This window comes from Verticillium nonalfalfae, assembly GCF_003724135.2.
Source record: "Verticillium nonalfalfae strain VnAa140/NRRL 66861 chromosome Unknown scaffold_2, whole genome shotgun sequence".
NCBI lineage: Eukaryota > Fungi > Ascomycota > Sordariomycetes > Glomerellales > Plectosphaerellaceae > Verticillium > Verticillium nonalfalfae.
In genome coordinates, this window is record NW_021167227.1 from 227,138 (window position 1) to 248,740 (window position 21,603).

The 21,603-nt window shown below is 57.0% G+C and overlaps 7 protein-coding genes across 7 annotated transcripts; 4 read left to right on the forward strand and 3 right to left on the reverse strand.

Annotated features, from left to right (window-relative positions):
* Window positions 1-103: 103 nt before the first annotated feature.
* D7B24_003485 (uncharacterized protein) lies at window positions 104-2,074 on the forward strand (the record flags this gene model as incomplete). Its single annotated transcript, XM_028637674.1, has 5 exons — window positions 104-345; window positions 495-681; window positions 773-1,589; window positions 1,649-1,770; window positions 1,826-2,074. 5 exons carry the CDS (start codon window positions 104-106, stop codon window positions 2,072-2,074), a joined length of 1,617 nt encoding a protein of 538 aa, XP_028499230.1.
* Window positions 2,075-3,227: 1,153 nt separating this feature from the next.
* On the reverse strand, window positions 3,228-5,599 carry D7B24_003486 (uncharacterized protein; the record flags this gene model as incomplete). Its single annotated transcript, XM_028637675.1, has 9 exons — window positions 3,228-3,301; window positions 3,358-3,433; window positions 3,483-3,686; window positions 3,740-4,025; window positions 4,076-4,476; window positions 4,528-4,695; window positions 4,748-5,310; window positions 5,370-5,512; window positions 5,595-5,599. 9 exons carry the CDS (start codon window positions 5,597-5,599, stop codon window positions 3,228-3,230), a joined length of 1,920 nt encoding a protein of 639 aa, XP_028499231.1.
* Window positions 5,600-7,803: 2,204 nt separating this feature from the next.
* Window positions 7,804-9,753, forward strand: GEM1 (ERMES complex Ca(2+)-binding regulatory GTPase gem1; the record flags this gene model as incomplete). The annotated part of the gene is made up of 2 exons (XM_028637676.1): window positions 7,804-7,813; window positions 7,880-9,753. The coding sequence occupies 2 exons, from the start codon at window positions 7,804-7,806 to the stop codon at window positions 9,751-9,753; spliced, it is 1,884 nt and encodes a 627-aa protein (XP_028499232.1).
* A 482-nt stretch (window positions 9,754-10,235) lies between these two features.
* On the reverse strand, window positions 10,236-13,074 carry D7B24_003488 (uncharacterized protein; the record flags this gene model as incomplete). Its single annotated transcript, XM_028637677.1, has 2 exons — window positions 10,236-12,415; window positions 12,465-13,074. 2 exons carry the CDS (start codon window positions 13,072-13,074, stop codon window positions 10,236-10,238), a joined length of 2,790 nt encoding a protein of 929 aa, XP_028499233.1.
* An 803-nt stretch (window positions 13,075-13,877) lies between these two features.
* Window positions 13,878-14,911, forward strand: MEU1 (S-methyl-5-thioadenosine phosphorylase; the record flags this gene model as incomplete). Its single annotated transcript, XM_028637678.1, has 2 exons — window positions 13,878-13,905; window positions 14,016-14,911. The coding sequence occupies 2 exons, from the start codon at window positions 13,878-13,880 to the stop codon at window positions 14,909-14,911; spliced, it is 924 nt and encodes a 307-aa protein (XP_028499234.1).
* Window positions 14,912-15,861: 950 nt separating this feature from the next.
* On the reverse strand, window positions 15,862-17,629 carry D7B24_003490 (uncharacterized protein; the record flags this gene model as incomplete). The annotated part of the gene is made up of 2 exons (XM_028637679.1): window positions 15,862-17,127; window positions 17,231-17,629. 2 exons carry the CDS (start codon window positions 17,627-17,629, stop codon window positions 15,862-15,864), a joined length of 1,665 nt encoding a protein of 554 aa, XP_028499235.1.
* Window positions 17,630-19,792: 2,163 nt separating this feature from the next.
* Window positions 19,793-21,243, forward strand: D7B24_003491 (uncharacterized protein; the record flags this gene model as incomplete). The annotated part of the gene is made up of 5 exons (XM_028637680.1): window positions 19,793-19,939; window positions 20,038-20,407; window positions 20,476-20,593; window positions 20,651-20,791; window positions 20,862-21,243. The coding sequence occupies 5 exons, from the start codon at window positions 19,793-19,795 to the stop codon at window positions 21,241-21,243; spliced, it is 1,158 nt and encodes a 385-aa protein (XP_028499236.1).
* Between the last annotated feature and the right edge of the window lie 360 nt (window positions 21,244-21,603).

Genomic DNA, 21,603 nt, shown 5'->3' on the forward strand with positions numbered 1-21,603 from the left:
CCCCCGCACAATGGACACTGCTTTGCCTCAGCAGATCACCACTCACTCCTCACTCGACTCCTCATCTTCATCCATCTCTCCAGAGGCGAGAACAACTACCAACATGACGTCCGACTCCAAGATCGAGGCTGCGGTCGAGAACCTACCTCATGGAGGTGATGTCAAGCACCATGAGCAGGCTCGTGACGATGCTCGCAATGCCACTACGCGTGAGCACAACTTGACTCTCAGGGACTCGTTCAAGCTCTACCCCAAGGCGATCCTCTTTAGTCTATTGTTCTCAACTGCCATCATCATGGAGGGCTACGATTTGTCTCTGATGGGAGCCTTCTACGGCTACGATGCGTAAGTCTCACCTTCCTGCCCTTCATCTTGATCTCAGGTACCAAAGGTACCTGAGATATTGGCGGTGGCATTGGCAGTGGTGTTTGCGGTGGTTCTGCCGTACCTCGGTGCTGGATTAAAAGCAGACCACATGCTTACGTGCCCCATAGCTTCCAGGAGAAGTTCGGCAACGAGCCGGACGGCAAAGGAGGCAAAGTCATCTCCGCGAACTGGCAGACATACATCCAGGTCGGCGGACAATGCGGACAGATCATCGGCCTCTACATCAATGGGTACCTTTCCGACGCTATAGGATACCGTAGGACCATGTTTGTCTCACAATTTATGATGATCGCCGTAAGTTGAGGTCCTGGGAGTTGTGGCTTCATCACAAGATGGTTGAAACCGAAGATCAGTCCGAACAACACACTAACGACGTTACAACTAGCTTCTCTTTATTCCCTTCTTCGCTCAGAACCTGGACACTCTTCTCGCCGGCCAGATTGTCCTTGGAATTCCTTGGGGTATCTTCCAGACTTTGACCCTCGCCTACGCATCTGATATCGCTCCCGTCGTCCTTCGCCCGTACCTCACGGCATACGTCAACCTCTGCTGGGTTATCGGCCAGTTGATTGCCGCCGGTGTTCTCCGTGGTCTTTTCTCCATGCAGGGCCAGTGGGCCTACCGTATCCCCTTTGCTCTGCAGTGGGCGTGGCCTCCTTTCATCATCCTCGGAACCATCTTCGCTCCTGAGTCTCCCTGGTGGCTCGTCCGCCAAGGCCGATTCGACGATGCCAAGCGTGCCATCATGAGCCTTGTTTCACCCAAGTCCGGTGTTGACTTCAACGTGGACGACCAGCTCGAGATGATCAAGGCGACGAACGAACTTGAAGAGGAGCACTCCGCCGGCATGAACTACTGGCACGCCTTCCAGAGGTCTGACCTCAGGCGCACGGAGATTGCCTCCATCTCGTACACTGCGCAGAACCTTTGCGGTAGCGCCATGATGGGATACTCGATCCAGTTCTACGAGCGTGCCGGCCTTTCGGCGGAGAACTCCTTCACCTTCAACCTGATCCAGTACGCCGTCGGTGCCATCGGTGTCGTTCTCTCTTGGGTCCTGATGACGAAATTCGGCCGTCGCACAATGTACCTCGGCGGAATGGGCTCCCTTCTGATCATTCTCGTGATTATTGGTGGCCTCGGATTTGCTCCGGCTTCCATGTCTGGTCCGTCGTGGGCTATCGGCAGCCTCCTTATTTTCTGTAAGCCACACTCTTAGGTCAGCCACCCGGCCATGCCAGCTTACTGACTGTGATCATAGACACTTTCATGTATGATATGACTGTTGGCCCTCTTTGCTACACCCTTGTGGCCGAGCTTCCCTCGACCCGTCTCAAGGCTAAGACCATCGTCTTGGCCCGCAACTTCAACAACATGGCAGGCGTAAGTTTCATCCTTCTGCAACGTCCACTCGAGACCAAAAACTGACATGACACAGCTCGTTAACAACGTCCTCATGCCCCGCATGCTCGGCGTCAACTCCTGGAACTGGGGTGCCAAGACCGGTCTCTTCTGGGCCGGCCTCGTCGTCCTCATCCTCATCTGGGCCTACTTCCGCCTTCCCGAGACCAAGGGCCGCACCTATGGTGAGCTGGACATCCTGTTCGAGCAGGAGGTCAGCGCTCGCAAGTTCGGCAGCACGCGCGTCGATCAGTTTGCCGAGGACGAGGCCGTCATCAAGGAGTAGAGGACGGAACGACCTTTCAGCCTGATTCGTCGATGGATTATTCATGTTAAATAATGTTTTTGTATTGGGTGGTGTTTTGGTTGGGTAGAGCGTTGACCTATTATTACCAAGACAAGACGTACGACCTACTGGCAGTATCCATGTGATAATTTTGCTCCCATGACTATGTAACATGATGAGATGGTGTGAAGGCATCTGATAATTTTGAATTCCAACACTTGAGTTGAGATCAATGGCTCAGACTCTATGATCCCAATTCCAGAATCCGCCTGCTTGTGCTTGGAAGGCTTTACAAAAGCCCTTCTGGTGCTCGTAGCTGCAACGTCAGTCCATTCAGGGGCCAGCCCGCTACGCTTGAAGGCCACTCACACCATGAATCAAGCACCGACGCCTACATGGCTCGCTATGCAAACGAAAACTTACAGATAATTGGCCTGTCTGGTGACTCCGAGTAAGGTAGCCAGGTCACGGGGTCGCTCAGCGCACCGATGTAACGGAGCCGCTCCGCAAGCCATTTCATCGGCATGAAGAAGGGTGGGAATTGACTGCCAAGCAAAGCTGGGTGGGATGGAGACTGGAGCTCGTGGGGACGCTCTCTTTCATCTCATCGTGTCACCTGCAACATTGCAGTGCCCATGCTTGACCCCCACCTGAGCAAGAGGTTGCTCCCCACCCAGGCATATACCATATGCAATCGACCTATAGACTGGAACCAGAACGCGAGGACAAGGACTAGCAAGGCAGCAAACACAATGTGCGGAGAAAGCCGTAGAGACTGTCAGCGCGGGCCTTTTGCGTTGGTTGGGACCCCATCATCATCACCCCATCACTTCGTAATCATTCCAGTACTCGAGGAGGCCGATTCTTTCCAGACTCAGAAATTGTCAACAAGGCGAAGCAAGGTCGGCCTCTGTGAGGTACTTCCGAGGCAGACGCTTCAATTCTCAGGTACGGCATTCACTGTGAAAACGAGACTCAATCTTGTCGGAACCCAACTCAACTTCAAATTGCCGCAGCCATCGGGATCAAGCCCAGCGGACCTCCCTCTAATATCGCATTCATATGTACAAATTGTTTAGGTAGGAACAACAAGGGTCAAATCGAACCCCGCCGTCCACAGAAATTCATCCAATCCCAAGTTTTAAATCATTTTCTATTTCGCAGGCTGTGTTGCTCCGTCCTTTGGAACCGCTGACTCTGTTGGCCTGCTCCAGGTGCGGATATGACCTTTGATAGCGTTAGCCCACACTTCCAGACACGGTTGGAAAGAAATCATAACATACCAGACTTGCAGCTCGTCATGATGTAGTCCTCGGTGAACTCGAGCCAGCACATGGGACTAGGGTGGATGACCTTGGACTACGTTACGTGTCAGCAGTGTCATGTCCTCAAGGGTGAGCTATCATACCATGACAGGCGGGAGCATGGCAGTGTGTGAGCGGGGCTCCACAGGGTGGACGATGCCCTCCTCGTCGTCATCGATATCCGCCGTCGAGAGGGCAGAGTTGGACCGCAGACGTCCACTAGTCGTCGTGTTGCCTGTCTCGAGGCGCTGCAGCGACGTGGAGCCGGGGAAACGAGAAGAAATCGAGCCTCGTTGGCGGACGGACGCCTGTTGAGAAGTTAGATTCTGCTCACCGAAGACTGTGGAACAAAGGTACATACCGCCTTTGGCCTGCTCAACATGCCGACGTTGAAATCCCATAGGCACAACCTGCGGTCCTCGCCGACGCTGCCGAACCGGTAGTTCTTGTCATCGCATCGCCACGGGTCAAACGCCACCGAGGTGACCCAGGACTGATGGCCTTGGCAGCGAGCGATGATGGCGTGATCGATGACAGACCAGATGGAGATCAGGTCATCTTGTCCGCCTGTAAGAACATACTTGCCGTCAGGCGACCAGCACACGCTGATCAAGCCGCCGTAGTACGAGTGGTAAAGGTCGAGCAGCCTGGTCTCTTGTCAACGTCATCCCTCAGACTCCGAATAGCTGATACTCACTCCTCCTTCAGGTAGTCAATGATCCTCAGCGAGCCATCCTCGGAGACCACGGCCAGGTGGCGGTTATCAGGGCTAAAGGCAAATGCATTGATGCGCTGATTGGAAAGTTTCCATGCCGCTACCGGGTTGACCTTTTGGTTCTTGGAGTGCACAGACTTGTAAATGTGGATTCGCGTGTTCGGATTGACGTTCTTGGGCGCGCTGGACTCGCCAGAGTCGGTGGCGTCGGTGTCGCCATTGGCCACGCCGTTCGTCGCCAGCTCCTCCTCGGGCACAAAAGGCGCATCCTCCTTCTCCTTGTCGTACACCACAAGCGAGCCATCCATGTGGCCCGCGAGGAAGAGGTTATCTGAGCCGGGAATCCACCGAATCTCGGACACGGGGGTGCCGTTGATGATGCCCTGCCACACGTGAGTCTACGGTCCCAAACACGGCGGCTCAACACAACTCACATTCTTATTCAGACGCGTGTAGCGCTGAGACACTGGCTCCCACCAGATGATCTCGCCCGTGGAGAAGCCCATGATCACGTCAATGTGGCCCAGGCTCTTCGTCACGGGGTTGATGTCGTGGCACAAGCAATGTGCCCTGGTGAACAGAATCTTGGTCAGATAATCTTGCTGCGCTTTGTCAGTTTCAGCTCCTGGATCCGAGGACGCATGCGATAGGTACCTTCTGCCAGGCCGACAGGTCCAGCCACTGGAAGGCACGGTTGATGTTGGCGAAGCAAAAGACACCCTCCGGCTTTCTGTCGGTTAGTTTCTTGGAGAGGTTCTCGTTGACGATAACGCGGGAGATGAATGACGAGTTGCTCTTGGTCATGTTGTTCTTTGGCTTCTTCTTCTTGCCGACATCCTTAGGGTTGATGGGTGCCAGGGCCGCGTTGCCGTCGCCAAAGGCCGGCGCCGATACGAGCGTCATGGACGTCTGGGGCGCATCGCTGAGAGAGCCGTTCCCGCCATCACTGCTCATGCCGGCCTCCGTCGAGTAACGCTCGCTCGGGTGTTCTTGTATGCTCGTGTTCGTATTGGCCAGGGACGAGAGGCCGTTCGCGAAGGGGCCTCGGTAGAAGGACGGCGGAGGCGGCCGCACATCTAGCCTCAAGAGAGACACCTTGGTGCCGACGCTGGCGGGCTGCGGGTTTGTGGCGAGCGGATTGGGGTTGATGATCGGAGCTTCGGACGGGTGAGGAGGAGGAGTCGCAAGGTGTAGGTCTTCTTTCAAGACGTAGGTGCCTGAGATGTAGCCGTCAGCGGGTTGCGCGTTTCCGTTCCTAGGCGCAGTCGCCACTCACCCTCGCCGACGAGGAATTGATATTCGGGGCCTTCCGGCTTGGTGACGGTATTGTTCGTCTCGATCATGGGCATGGCTCCGGGACCGCCCAGGCCGACGTAGGCGCCGGCCTGGGGATACCGTGGGGGAGGAGGAAGAACGCTGCTTTAATAAATACGTAGTGAGGTTAGTCACCTGTCAATCCCTCCCGCACCAAAAGGGACGCCGCCGACGAGGAAAGACTAACAACATCGTGAGCGGACAGAAGAGGGGGGCGTGTCTCTTTAAGAGGCGTTCGGCTTTCGACTGCGGGCTACTGCATTCGCTGTCGCAACACGGCAGAAAAGACGCAGGTGGCGCACTCTGAGCGACTGATGGCGAATGTGGATTGTGCCGAGTGGATATGTCGTGCTTCGTCAATGCCTGCCGACCACGATGTGTGCGACGAGACAGACGGTGGGATCGCGCAGCGCTTGGGAGTCGACACTGCCAGGGGGAGAGAACCGCTGGGGCGACAGAGCAGCGCAATCGGCGAGGCGATCAAATGGGGAAGGTCGATAGCGGGGGTTGGTAGGTCGAGTGGGCGGCGTTGCTCGCTGCAGAAGTTGGAGAGCCCTGGAGCACGCAGGTTGTAGGTGTGTCGGGAGGGTCGCAGAGGCGGTGGTCGCAGACGACGAAGACGAGGTCGGTGGAGATGTTGGGTTAATATAGGCCAAGTATGAAGAGAGGCGGTTGGCTTTGTACGTGGACCTCGACGTGGACCTAGACCTTGGGCCTGGACATGGATTGACCTCTAGAGTCTGTCCTGTCCGGTCTGTCCCCTCGTCAGGCGAATCCAGTAGAACTGCGCCGCGGCCAAGGGCAAACCTGGGGTCGAGGCTAGCGCAGGCCCTGACTGGTGGGAGGATGCCTGCATTGACCGGGTCCAGGTGCCTGACAGCCGGGTTGGGAGCTGTGGTGGTGGTGGTGGTGGTGTTGGTGGTGGTAATGGGAGGGGCCTTGTTGGGGGGGGGGGTCGTGGTTTGTGGGGTAGCGATGATCTTAAGGATGCGGGTTGGCTGTCGTTTTTCGTAGAAATCAGAATCAAAGAACGGGCTTTTGAGGGTGTTGCAACCATGTACAAAATTCTCATTGTGCGTCTTGGCCGGAGCATCTCGATCATGGTTTCCCTCAAACCCAAATCCGCATTTGTTCAGGCAGGCTACCTCACGATTGAATGACCTGACCATTCGCACCAACCACGGCGTCGCCCCACTGGCGTCTGTCCCCTCGTGGCACAGCAAGATTATCCGCTGTGCAGGATGCGCTGGAGGCGGTAACCTGGCCCGACCCTCTCTACCTGCGTGTTCGCTTACCTACATGTGTGACGAAGGGCCTGCCTGGTCATCCACCTTTGTGACGTTGTGAGAAATGACTGTCAGTAAGACTTGGATCTGTCTTACTATATCACAAAGCCATCTCTTCGGCTCTACGAAGGGATATAGCTCCGAGGTAGTGACAAGATGGTGCCTTCGCCTTTGACCTTCACTTGGATGGAGCAGACTCTTGCCAGTTCGCCTACTTGCTCGAACACCCCACGAGATTATAACGTATGACTGCTCTCCATCTCCACGCGACGACATTGCATCGCCAAGTAGGAAGTTTGGCACCAAGTAGCATTCATGCCACGAATCGCCTATTTCGTTTCCAGAGTTCTCTCCGTCATGAGTGTCAGATCACACAAGTCTCTTAGTATTGCGAACCACGGCCTGTTCTCTTCCGTCTTTCACTCAAGAACCTTGATGCGTCCACCAAGCCACAGCCATCCAGCAAGCCATGCCGCACGAAGATCATACATGACGCGTGTAGCTCAAATTACGTTGAAAATGCGCATCTTGCAATTTTATGAACACTGCCATGGCTTGATCGGGTCTGCAGGCGGGGGGTCAAACATCAGACAGAGGGACGTTATGTGACAAACGTCCTCTGGTTCTGACCGATGCCGCGCAGCAAGCCTGACCGATGGTGACGCTTCAAGAACACTAGATGCAAGTTTTCAGTATACATAGTGGAATATGAATCAGCGAGAATTTTCCAAGCATGTTGACTTGAGCTGTTCCTGTTCTCCAGTCAAGTCCCCTCAGGAACACAATAACATCCTGCCTCAAAATACGCCGCGACACCAATAGTGAGTGGAACCACATGGTGCCCCACCCGTTTGCTGGCTTACCTAACGAACCCAACGCTCTATCCCCAGCAATCGGCACCACGCCCGATCTCTACCCTGTCACCTCCACTCGAGCTCCCTCCCGGTCGGTCGCGGGTCCGCGTCTAACACTTCATTCTTGGGTTAGCTGTCCAACGCCAACAGGTGCAATAGCCTTGCTCCTGATCCTCTTGGACATACAAGACCATCAGAACACCTGGCCATGGCCACGCAGTAAAGTCCTCTTGAGCCCTCCTTGCTACCGCCCATCATGGCTTCTGGTATGTGGCCTGATCACCTGGACGCAGAGCAGCCCTCCATCCACTAACGCATCTCGGCATCGACAGTGCGCATCTGTGTCTGTGGTGACGAAGGCACCGGCAAGTCCAGCCTCATAGCTTCTCTCGTGAAGGACGTCTTCATCCAGAACAAGATTCAAGCCGTCCTGCCCCCGATCACCATACCACCTCAACTCGGCACACCTGACAATGTCACCACGTCCATTGTCGACACCTCTGCCCGACCACAAGATCGAACCACGCTACGCAAGGAGATCCGGAAGTCGAACGTCATCCTCCTCGTCTACTCCGACCACTACAGCTATGAACGCGTCGCGCTCTTTTGGATGCCGTACTTTCGGTCCCTTGGTGTCAATGTCCCCGTCGTCCTCTGTGCCAACAAGTCCGACCTGACCGGTGACGTCAACACGCCGCAAGTCGTGGATGGCGAGATGCTACCCGTCATGGCTGAGTTTCGCGAGATCGACTCGTGTATTCGGTCGAGCGCGAGGGAACACCGTAATGTGAACGAAGTTTTCTTCCTGTGTCAGAAGGCCGTCACCCACCCCATCGCCCCTCTTTTCGACTACAAGGAGGGGAACCTCAAGCCGGCTTGTGTAGACGCTCTGAAGCGGGTGTTCTATCTGTGCGACAAGGACCAAGACGGCTTCCTGAACGACCAAGAGATGCACGACTTCCAGTCTCGCTGCTTCGATAAACCGCTGACTTCGGAAGACCTCGACAACATCAAGCAGTCAGTGTCGAAAGCAGCCCCAGAGACCAGTCCTGAGAAGGGCATCGACAAAATGGGATTCCTACAACTGAACAAGCTCTACGCTGAAAAAGGTCGCCACGAGACTATCTGGATCATTCTGCGCAAGTTCAACTACACCGACAGTTTGAGCTTGGAAGACAGCTTCCTCCACCCCAAGTTCGAAGTGCCCGAATACTCGTCTGCCGAGCTCAGTCCTGCTGGCTACCGCTTTTTCGTCGACCTCTTCTTGCTTTTCGACAAGGACAACGATGGTGGTCTGAGCGACGACGAGCTGGAGGCTTTGTTCGCGCCGACGCCGGGGCTTCCTCAGTCCTGGCAGGAAACGTCCTTCCCCTCCTCGACTGTTCGCAATGAGGCCGGCTATGTGACCCTGCAAGGCTGGTTGGCTCAGTGGAGCATGACAACCTTTATGGAACCGAAAACAACCCTGGAGTACCTCGCACATTTAGGATTCGAACCAGCGACATCTCGTGAGACGACGACAGCTGCTCTCAAAGTGACCAAGGCTCGCAAGAGGAGAAAGCGCCCTGGCCGCGTCGAGCGGAACGTTGTTCTGTGCTACGTTCTCGGTGCGCCTAGCGCTGGCAAATCTTCCCTGTTGGATGCGTTCCTTAACCGTCCGTTCGATCCGCTCTACCGCCCCTCCATCAAGCCTCGCCGCGCCGTCAACAGTGTTGAGCTGCATGGTGGCAAGCAATGCTACCTGATTCTTGAGGAGCTCGGTGAGCTCGAACCGGCCATCCTCGAGAACCAGGCCAAGCTCAACGCTTGCGATCTCGTCTGTTACGCATACGACTCGTCTAACCCTGATTCATTCAGTCACATTGTCGACCTGCGTCGCCGCTACCCTCATCTCGACGAGCTTCCCGCCGTCTACACAGCCCTCAAAGCGGACCGCGACAAGACGACGCAGCGGTGCGAGCAGCAGCCCGATGAGTACACCCATGAACTCATGATGAGCGCTCCGCTCCATGTTTCTGTGACCTGGGGCTCCATCTCTGAGCTCTTCATCGCCCTCGCCGAGGCGGCCACGAACCCCAGCACCGCCTTCCCCAGAAGCGAAGAGCCGCCCGTGGACCGCACGCCGCTATATGTCGCGCTCGGAGCAACTGCCTGTGCCGGCCTTGCTGCCTTTATGATCTGGCGCCGGTCGACCAACTCGGCCTGATCGGAGGGAGGGCCGACGAGCTCTCCGGACAAGAGCAGGTGTCTTGGACATGGAGCTCGTGCACTAGACATCATCTTCCGTGAGAGAGACTGCATGCATACTAGGGCGTTTTGCAGATGGGCATTCGGGGTTTGACGTTTCACTTGACCTTTTTCTTTTTCTTTCTTTTCTTCTTCGCAAAGAGAACAACTCCCGTGATACCCAGCTCCGTCCTCGACTATACATATTCTACCACTTAGACAGAAGACTCGGCTTTTAATGCAAATATCTTCATCTTCGCTTGTGCACATGATCATTGCTAAACACATTCCCAGTGGTCCACGTCTCAGTGCTCAAGCCACGTGTCGGTCGTTGAGTAGCATGTCACTAATCAAGCTGTGGGCCGGTAATTCGAGTAGCATGTTGGTAAGCTAGTGGTATCATTCATAATTCTACACCAGGTATCTCAAAACTCGCACACCTCCGCACAGAACAGCCGCGCATCACATGAAGTCATCCTCATTAAACGGCTCGCTCTCCTTCACGCCGAGATTCAGCTTTCTCGCGCCCTCGGCGAGCCCGTATGGATCGTGCGCGCGGATTCGCGCGGCGCCCTCCCCGCCCTCGACGTCCGGCGCCGTGCTCGAACGGACCTGCACCTTGACCTCGCCCTGGATGCCGTCGACGCGGATGGTGCTCGTCGTGGCGCCGCCGGGCGGCGGCTTGAGGTTGGGGGCCGGGGCCATGCTGACGAGCTCGCGGAAGAAGGCGTTGGCGGCGTCGCAGCCGTCGAGGAGCCACTTGAGACAGATGGTGACGCGCTCCTTGGCGAAGGGGTTGTGGTCGTCGTAGGCGCAGCAGTTGAGGAGGGGGACGATGCCGTTGTGGCGCACCATCTGCAGCTGCACGTCTGGGTTGCCGGGGGAGGACTGGCCGGGCGGGGGCTGGAGGAGGGTGGCGAGGATGGTGAAGAGCTGGGCTTTGATGCCGGACCAGGGGAATTTGTAGGCTGGCGCGGAGAGCGGCGGGGGCGGCGGAGGGGATGGCGGGAGGGAGTCGGCGGCTGAGTAGGGGCGTTCGATGATGGGCGGGGCCGCGGATGTGTTGTCCGGGTTGGTGCCTTGCGGGGCGGCCGGCGGTTGTTGGTGGGGGGAGGGGTTGGTGGGGACGGTGCGGGTTGGAATAGCGTCGACGAGGGGCTTCTTCGGCACGCCGGCCTCGAGACCGTTGAGGAGAGTGATGAGGTCGTAGACAGCTTCCCACTCGATGAGCATGGCGCGCGAGTACGCAATCTCCGAAACAGTGGTTAGAAGGTCGAGGTACTGAGCCAGGCCGTCCCTGGCCCGCTCCATGTCCCAGGTGTCGACGGGGAACTCGCCAGGGTCAGAGTTATCCTCGCGCAGCTGAGCCTGCAAATGCATGAGCGCCACACATTCCGGCACAATGCGAGAGCGGAAGAAGCCAAAGAAGAACATGACGAGCTTCAGGTCGCGCGTCCTGTCTTTGGGGTCCTGCGGTGGCGATGAGATGCGGCTGCGGAACATGTGGTTGACGAGGCGGAGGAGCACTGTCTGCGCCGGCGAGATGATATCTTTCGGGATGCGGAGAGAGTTCCAGGCATAAGAGACGAGGGAAGAGTGGTGCATAGCTTCGACAAGCTGGGAGGTGAGCTGGAAGATGAGTGATTGCTCATCCTTTTCCCAGACAGCGATGAAGACGAGCATTTCTCGGAGCAGAGACTTGCCGCAGTCCAGAGCCAAAAACATGCGGCATCGGGTCTTTTGGAGATTCTCGCCTGCACGGGTGAGGCCAGTGCCAGCCGAGTCTAGGATGCATGACTTGACAATCATGTGAAGCGCTTCGATCTGTTTAGGGTCGAGGATGTTGGGGATTTCCGTCAATAGGCCTGTCAGGGGACCCTCGCCGTAAGAGTCGTCATCGTCGTCGATGTCGTCTTCTTCGTCGATCATCTCGTCGTATTCACCCTCGACGTATTCGACGTCAGAACCGTCAGTGTCTCTGGGGAGGTCCAGAGCGGATTCTTCAACCTCGTAGACTTCAGCTCCGTCCTCGTCGTCCTCTTCGTCCTCGTCCTCATAGTCAGTGGGGTGAAGCGCTGTCGCGTAGCGGTTGAGGAGATTGGTCTTGCAATGCTCTGTTCGTGAAGCTGCGAACTCGACAGAAGGCATCGGCACGACCCAGTCATCGTAATTGGCATCGCGGGCGCGCATCCACCACGTGTCGATCTCACGCGAAACCCGGCCATATGCCCGGTCTTGCTCAAACTTGTCCGTAATGTCAAGGTCCCACTTCGGCGTGAACTTCTCACCCTCCTTGATGTTGTCGGCACGGACCTTGACCTGTCCTTCGGGGAACCAGTTCCAAGCCAGCGGAGCGATGGGGGCCAAAACTCCTGGTGGCCTGTGTGACTGGTGCTGCGAATAATCCGTCAAGAGCTTCCGTGCCGCATCGCACATTCGTGAGTTGCGCTCCAGCCAGTTTTGGATTTCCGTCTTGGCAATGTCGACTCGGAAGCCAGACCCATCGCCCATGCCCTCTTGCGGGTCATCGAGCTGTGCATCTTCGTCGAAGAGAACGTCGTACCAGAAGGACATTTTGTTGCGGTCATTCTTGGCGGTCCAGTTATGAGCCTGTTGCAAGGATGTGACGAGCAACTTCTTGTCTGTGCGAAAATCAGCAAATGGGGAGATGTGTGGACGGAAGGGACCTACACAGATCTGTAATCTCGTTCAGTTTGGCTCTTGACGTTTCGTCAAGAATCTCGCCGTCATAGCCCTTGCTCGTGACATTGACACACAGGATGATGGTCTGGTACACCATCTGGTCAAAGTGGACAGCAGCACAGATATCCTGCGGAACCTCGGGCTCCGACGTGACGAGCAGGTTACGGGCAATGTGCATGAGCTTGTTGAGAATCTGCAGATCGTCCTTGAGGTTGACCTGGTTCTTGACGATGAGTGCTGTGCTCTCCTGAGGGCTGACACCTTTCTCGGGGTCGTTCAAGCTGGACAGCGGCCCCACGGAGCGGGTTGTGAGGTTGGGGATGGCGGCGCCGAAGATTCTTGTCAGCCAGATCCAGATGGCCACATTCCTTGCCAATGACTCTCGAACGTGTTTGAACGTGTGTGTCTTTTCTAAGGTCTTGGCGATCATGCCCGAGACCTTGTTTGCCGTCATGGGACCCATGGGCGGCGAACTGGTGTAATGGCCCTCGAGGCAGATGAGGGCTGCCGAGAAGCAGCGCTCCTCGATGGACTCCGAAGGCTTGGATCCATCGGAAGGACCAGGATCTGGTAATGAGGGGATCTCGATGGCGGCCATGCTGGCTCCGACCAGGCGCCCTGGTCTGTGGTGCTATCACGAGACTGAGGCTCAAGTGAGGGAGGGCTACCTCGAGAGGTGAGATGATGTGGCGGTGAGCGACGGCGACCGAACTGCCCAGACGAGTTGGAACGGTTGAAAAAGAAAACGCCTTGAAAGTTGTCGAGTATGACACTTTCAGGAAGAAGGGAGCAACTGGGCCCGGAGGTGGCGGGGTTTGTGAGGTTGTGGTAGTGACAGGACTTCGAGGTCAGAGTTGTGTTAGTAATGGCGAAAATCGAAGGTACTGGAGCACAGGCCAGAAATTTCCGAGGGGACGATGCAGGCTCTGTGGGCCGTGGCCTGTGGGGCATCGCCATGTTCTTCTTGGGCACTGGGAGGACTGGCATCGCTGGCCGTCAGACAGAACTGCTCACGATGTTTTCATTACGGAAGACTCATGTTTGGGTATGCATGTAAAATCAAACACGCACTCTGCCCTCGACATCTTGCATCCCGACATTGTTTCACAAAGAGCTGGGAGAAGACAAGTAGAACCCATGTCTTATCGGACGGTGGACCCTGTCAGCGCGCCCTCCAGCGAATGGCCCTAGGCGATAAGCTCCCAGTGAAGACGTGCAGCCACTCCAGCGTCATGGCGCCATCCCACTTTTCGACGCCGGCCGTTTGGCGGGGTAGTCAACATTGTTCGAAATCTGCTTTAGTTTGCGACTCTCAACCCATTGGCATACCGAATCATCCAACCCGTCCTTTGACGATCTCTCTTGGCCCTCCGCTCTTTGGTACATCGACCTACAGAAGCCATGTCTGCCCTTCCCAACACCTTTGACCGTGAGTGCCTGCCTCGAACACCCCTCGACCCATGACACCCGTCTCTTCCGGGCGTCACCTCCATCGTGGAGCATCGCAAGCCTGTGACCAGTGACTGACAATTGTGACAGGCCCGGTCCACATCGCCGTCATCGGTGGCACCGGTCTCAGCAAGATTGACGGCTACACGCCCGTCGCCGAGCTCAACCCCGAGACCCCTTGGGGCTTCCCCTCGTCCCCGATCCAGATTCTCGAGCACAACGGCGTGCCCATCGCCTTCCTCGCGCGCCACGGCGTCCACCACCAGTTCGCACCCCACGAGGTGCCGGCGCGCGCCAACATTGCCGCGCTGCGCCACGTCGGCGTCCGCTCCATCATCGCCTTCTCGGCCGTCGGCTCGCTCCAGGAGGAGATCAAGCCCATGGACTTTGTCGTGCCGGACCAGGTCATCGACCGCACCAAGGGCATCCGGCCCTTCACCTTCTTCGAGGGCGGCGTCGTCGGCCACGTCGGCTTCGCCGACCCCTTTGACAAGGGCCTCGCCGAGGTCGTCAAGACGTGCGCCGCCCACATGGACGGCGACGGCGTCGTGCTCCACGAGAAGGGCACCATCATCTGCATGGAGGGCCCCCAGTTCTCCACGCGCGCCGAGTCCCACATGTACCGCGCCTGGGGCGGCAGCGTCATCAACATGTCGGCCCTGCCCGAGGCCAAGCTCGCGCGCGAGGCCGAGATGGCCTACCAGATGATCTGCATGGCCACCGACTACGACTGCTGGCACAGCTTTGACGACGTCGACGTCGCCATGGTCCTCAAGTACATGGAGGCCAACGGCAAGAACGCCAAGCGCCTCGTCGGCGGCGTCCTCGACCAGCTGAGCAGGCACGAGAACAGCGAGCTCGTCCTTGCCAAGCAGTGGGAGGGCGCCTCCCAGGGCGCCGTCAAGTTCATGACCAAGCCCGAGGGCCGCAACCCCGAGGCCATGAAGAAGGTCGAGTTTCTGTTCCCCGGGTTCTGGGAGAACTAGGCCTTCGAAAAAGAAAAGCGTTTGAGATGAAATAGAGAGAGCGGTGTTCAGAAGCGCAGCTGCCTGTCGAGGCAGACAACGAGCTCATGTGTTTACGAATTCCTTTGCATATAGACTTGACAGTACATCAACTGTACTTATGCCAACTAGATTCCTCTGATTAGATGCTCTCTCGTAAGAACGGGTGTTACAGGATGTGGTCGTACCACGGGATCCGTCTTCGAGTTGAGGTGATGACACTCGGTCAGCAGGCGAGGCCCAGAGATGCTGCAATGTGCGAACAGCGTGGTGGATACTATGAAAAGTGACAGCTATGGGCTGTAGCATTGTGAATGTACATTTCTTCACCGCGCCTGCTTCATGGGTAGTCCTGTTCGAAGGTGGCACTTCGACTTTCAAGACGCCATGGCGCCAAGAAAGGGGACCAAGCGGGGGCAGAGAACCGAGAGCTATTCGTCCCATCCTTGTCAAGCGTGCCAGCTCAAGCTAGAATCGACTTCCAGAACTGTTATTGAGATGACCCAGGCACTATCACCTCGGCCGTCTTACGAGCTGGCGATTGCAGTGAGCAAGCGTCGGCCTCCTTAGTAAGGCAACCGCCCCTAGCAAGTCTTGATAATGATGTGACCTACTTCGTATCTGGCAGCAAGCGAGAATTGGGATGCCCAGTCGGCGAGACTGGGATTCACCGAGTCGCACCTGTCCCATTACGCCAGGCCAGAACAGCACTAATTGAGTACACCCCACAGCTTCGATGTCGACTCCATTTCACGTCAAAAACAGCAGAGTAACCAGAGACCAAAGCAATCACCGAGTGTCGGGCAACAAGTTTTAATCAATACGGGCATACATTTCCGTTGAACCCGCAGAATATCCAATAGTCTAAATGGTCTACATGTGCAACGCTGAGTAACGAATAAGGATATATAGATAAATCACATTTTCATGCTTCAAACGAAGACGCTGTTGAGAAGGTAGTCGATGCCCGCCTCCCTGTAGTCGTCAACCTCGGTGTAGCGGAGGTTGTCGCGGCTGGGATCGAACACGAGGTTCGTGGGGTTGGCGCCTGAGTACTTGGGCCACTGGACGGCGTCGACGTTGGGGTTGCCGCCGTGGATGAAGGAGACCCACATCTTGCTCATGAGGTCAGCGAGCTCGACGTACGATTGGGGCCGGCCTGCGAAGGGGTTGGCAGTGTAGCCGCGACCGGCAACGTTGTTGAACACAAAGGCGACCTCCTGGAAGTGGGTGGCGCCGTAGATGGGGTTGGGCAGGCCGTTGACGATGGCGTTCCAGTGGTAGGAGTAGACGGGCAGGCCGGCGGCCGAGTACGTCTCGGTCAGGAGCCTGCGGCCGGCGTGCTGCTGGTAGTCGCCGGCCAAGGCGGCCGAGCGCTTGAAGAGGGTGCCGAAGGGGGACGCAGGGGGCCGGCCCTCGTAGAAGGCGGGAATGCCAACAGCGGGGTCATCGGGGTACAGGGAGGAAACACCGGCGGCCTGGGTAGAGTTGAGGCCGAGAGCCGACAGCCACGAGAGCCAGCCGTCTTCGTTGTTGATGCCGTTCCGAGCGTAGGCGGTGCCCTCGTCAAAGTTGGTGCCGGTGAGGAGGGGCACGCGAGCGAACTTGCCCTGCTTCAGGAGAACGGAGGCCTGGGCGCTGATGAAGTCGCCGTCGACAACGGCACTCAGGGTCGGCGCGGCGACGCTCAAGGCATCGCTGCCGCTGAAGATGCTGTTCAGCGTCTGCCAGGGAAGAGCACGGAGGCAGGCAAGCTTATCGGCGGCGGAGGAGCACCCGGTCTTGGCAAGGAGGGCGTCAAAGTACGGCTGCCAGTCGGCGGCACCCTTGAACACGGCCGTTGGGCTACCACTCTGAAGAATGGCGCTGCGGAAGATGCCGTTGTGCTTGCCGTCGTAGGCGATGAGCTGCATACCCAGGGCACGAGCACCAGCAGACTCGCCCCAAATGGTGACCTTGTCGGGGCTACCACCAAAGGCGGCGATGTTCTTGTTCAACCACTCAAGAGCGACGCGCTGGTCCTTGAGGCCAGTGTTGCCGGCCTTGGCATTCTTGAGCTCTTCGCTGAAGAGGAAGCCCCAGAGCGACAGGCGGTAGTTGATGGAGACGGCCACGATGGGCTTGCCCTCCTTGACAGATTGGTCCACGATCTCGGTGAGGTTGTACCTCGGGTCACGAGAACCACCCTGGACATAACTCTGGAATCCGCGTTAGTGAAATGATCACAGAGAGAGAGAGAGAGAGAGAGAGAGAGAGAGGAGAGGAGGGAGGAAGAAGAAGAAGAAGAAGAAGAAGACGTACGCCGCCGTGCACCCAAACACCGACGGGGAGCTTGTCGCCAGCCTTGACACCTTTCGGTCGGACGACGTTGAGGGTCAGGCAGTCCTCGTTGACCGGGCTGCCCAGGCTGCTCGTGTCGGAGCCGTACCCAATGCACATCCATCCATACTCGGTCGCGTTGCGAACGCCCCTGAAGGTCGTCTGCAGCGGCTTGGGCGAGGCGAAACGAAGGGCACCGACGGGAGGCTGGGCGTAGGGGATGCCGAGGAAGTAGTCCTGGTTGGCGGCATCGTTGTGAAGGCCAACGTAGGCGCCCTGAGCAGTGTGCGCCGTAGGCACGCAGGTTGCTGCAGGCGCAGGAGCTGCCAGGGCCAGACCCGACAGGGCGGCCAAGACAAGGGTGGCCACGTGCGAAGGCATGCTTGCTTGCGAGGGACGTGGGAAGAATGACGGGCAGAGGGACGTGTCTTGTGCAGAAGAGAGGCAGATCTCAGTTGACGAGAAGCGCTGACCACATGGAAACCTCGTGGCCCTCAATTGCGATGCCGATCACCTCGCATCTTTTAAAGAGACCGAAGGATCAAGCATCTTAGGGTCCCCGCATCGAAGCATGACGCAAATGGCAATAAATTACGTTGCCCCCCTCATGTATTGCTGCGCTTGAGTGATATGATCCTGTACCGACGGCAGAAAATTTCCGCGGATAGTCCGAAGGCGATAGCGACATGGGCGGCATGGAAGCTTGACCAATGTTCCCCGGTGTAGTCGGCATGTCTTCTGCATCGGGTATGAATAGGCCGCCGGTAATTCGTATTGGACAAAGAAATGCAGAAATCCTGGCCAAGTTGCCAGTGGATGCAGGCGGGGGGGTCTGGTCTTCAAGGATCTTGGGGTTAGGGGAGGTTGAATGCCGACATGGGGGTGGGGCAAAGGGAGGAGGTGACGAAGGACGGAGGAGCCGACGAGGGGATTGGTGAAGGTGGGGGGGACCTCTCCGGCACCTCAGGCCATGGTCACATGACCGGAAAGTGGGCTCTGAACGGGCTTCCTCTTCACCTGGCGAGGCTGCGACAGCCGAGCCTCTCCACTTGTCTTGGCCTGCCTGCCTGCCTGCCACCCTGCCTGCCACCGGCATCGTTGCCATTCTACCTACTTACCTGCTTCAGGCAAGGTGAAGTGGGTAGGACTGTGAATGGCTCGGATGCAAACCAAGAAATAAGGAACTAAGCTCACGAGCTAGGCACAATATTGAGTTGGTCCCTCAGTCCCCTCATCCTCGGAGCGAGGAGAAGAATAGAAATGCTCCCGCCCTGCCAACGGCCCGGCCCCACCTGCCATGGGCACACACACGGTGATGAAGAACTCCAAGCTAAGGCCAGCACGATTCATTCACGCGGGTGCGCGGCGCAACGATCCCCGCTCGCTCTGATGACTCGGCCAGCTATCTACCTAGGCTCAGGAGGCGGTGCCGGCTCCTGACTCGCCAAAGGTCGCCAAAGGGTCCGATCCAAGCGACCATGGTAAGCCAGTGGCAATGCGACGTTGCAGCACGAGCCCGCGCTGATTGAAGCCTTCTCGCGGCCCTTGCCCGTCCAAGCAGAACGATGTTACCGCTGGAAGGAAGAGGAAACAGGTTATTTTGCAGTGAAGTGCCGTTGCTTTGGGAAAAGGCAATGCAATAATGATACACTCGCCGGACGAGTCGCCTTTTCCGCTTTGCCACATAAACTGTGCCGCCACCCTGCGGTAAAACACCCAAGAGCACCACGGCCCCTGAGCTAAGGTGGGAGCTGACTCGCACGCTCACGCCATTGACGACCACTTCAACTAAGAACGCCAGCGCGGTCATGATCTCCACCCAAGGACACATAGTTCCACCAGCAAGGCTTGATGGCCGTTATGCGTAGATTTCAGCGGCTCTTCCCCGACTGCCCGACGGCTGCGAGAACAGACACCCATCCCCATGCCAGGCGGCGGCGAGAGAAGAGGCTATGAAGCGGCGCTACGAATGACATCCAACTGTAAAGGCAAAACTAGCAAGGCACGGTCGCTGGCGTGAGAGTAACCCGAGACAGTGGCCAGAAGTGATATCAGCATTGGCTGTCAAAGATCCATTCACATGGAGATCGACAGCCACATCCCCGAGAACAGTTAGATGGTGGCCCATACAAAGCTGATGAGACGAGACCAGGCAGAGATTCCATACTGAGCTGAAGCTTCTCTTCTCTCCTGGGTCGGATCCTTCCAGACGAGGGAATCCCCGCCGGCCCCCCTCTAGTGTAGCATAGAGACCGATGATCCTACCCAGAATCTCTCGAACCTCAGATGGTCTGATGTATCTCATCTTTGGCCTTGTGATGCGCGGGAAGTTAGGAGCCGAGAAGGTGGACCATCACGGACCAGGGGATCTGGGGCAGAAGGGTCCTTGGTTTGTTAAATGCATCGGCAATCCCCACAGCGCCGCCCACACTCGTAAGGCCTCTTGCCAGGTCTCCTTGCTGTCCAACCTCCTCGTCCCCTGATCTACAGTCTTTCCTCCTCCGTGCTTTCTTGCATGCATCCGCATGTTCCGAGCATATCGTCATGGAGGATGATAGACGCACACGCCTTCTCGCGGCGTGCTGGTCTTTGGCCGCCGCCGCCGTCATCCTGCTCTCCCTCCGCCTGTACTGCAAGGTGTGGCGAGGAAGAGGTCTTTGGTGGGATGACCATCTCTTGATTGCTTCCTGGGTATGTTGCGTCCTTCACCTCCCTGCTGAGGACTTTGACCGAACGGTTGTCCTGGGCTGCTGAAAGTCTTGAAATACTCATGCGTGGCACCACGGCAGATTTCCCTCTCTATATCTTGCTCTGTGCTCTCGTACATCTGTTCAATCGGTTTCGGTACGAGGCGGGCAACAATCAGCGATGAGAATCTCAAAATCATCAGTCTCAGCACCATCATGGTGGCGGCGTTTGGAATCATGGCCACGACGTTAAGCAAAACGTCCTTCGCCATTACGCTTTATCGAATTTCGACCAACCAGTGGATGAAGTATCTTCTCATCTTCATCATCGTGACGATCAATGTCTCCATGAATCTTGTTTGGATCTTTGGGCTGGTGAAGTGCACGCCTTTTGCCAAAGTCATCGACGGCAGCCACCCGGGAAAGTGCTGGGACAGGCAGAAACTCCTCAAATTCCAGCTCTTCGCTGCATGTGAGTTACAAGACGATGCCATTGAAGCAGCTCGACCGGCCCGGCCCGTCATACTGATACCGACACAGACTACTCTGCTATCCTCGATTTCATGCTCGCCCTACTTCCGTGGCAGATCATCATGGGCATGTCCATGCGACGACGTGAGAGGCTCGGTGTTGCAGTGGCCATGAGTCTTGGCGCTATGTGAGATTGCCGTCCGTGTTCAGTCCTCGTACATCATTGCTAACGTCATTGGGGTAGTGCTGGAATCACAGCGATCGTCAAGGCGGTGCTCGTCGTCAACATGACGAGCACCGACTTCACCTATGACCGCGTTGACTTGACCATCTGGACCTTGGTAGAGCCCGCTGCCTCCATCATGGCCGTGTCCATCCCCGTGCTGTTAGTCAACGCCCCAGCTTGCCCCCCTTCGCACCACATGACACCATCGTGCTGACCCGCTCAACAATAGGAGGATGCTGTACCACGAGCTCAAGACGAGTCACGCCAGGTCCAAATATAACCGGAGCAACCCCTACGCCGGGCAGACGGGCGCGGGCGCCACGTCTTCCGACGCCAAGCGCGCAACGCGGCAGCCGCACAGCAAGTACGGCCAGAACTCGGTCGTCATCATGTCGAACATTGCCTGGGAGGAGTCGCAGGAGGCGCTCCGGGACCCCGAGGCCAGCGCCCGCTCGCCGAACCTCAGCGGCGTGCTCAAGACGGAGGAGGTGAGAGTCGAGCACGAGAGGTTGAGCACCGTGGGCGACGAGGACTCGATAGAGCTCAAGCCTTATGGTGTCAGCGCGACGGCGATGAAGGAGGAGGCTGGCGGCAATCGTCGCAATTCGTAGGACGTATATTCTAATACTATTTTCTTCGTTCAGACACCTTTCACGTCTTCGTCTTCGAGGCCTCCAGTGGTGTCGGTTTAATTTTCCAGATGGAGTCAAGGAGGGCGCTCTCGACACACTTACTCTTGGCAGCCCTAGCCGGCGTTCGGGCTACAGTCTTGATGGTTACGACCAAGGCATCCAGGCACAGGCTGGGTCCGTCATGAGCTTGGCACTGTATTAGGACCGTCCATGGCTTAGTAGAAGCTGACCTTGTCAACACATGGAATGCCGTCACTCTCACGATTCTACTGGTGATATGCTGTATACTTCTTTATGAAGTGTGTCACTGTTCATGTTCCATCTGCTATGGAGCCGTAA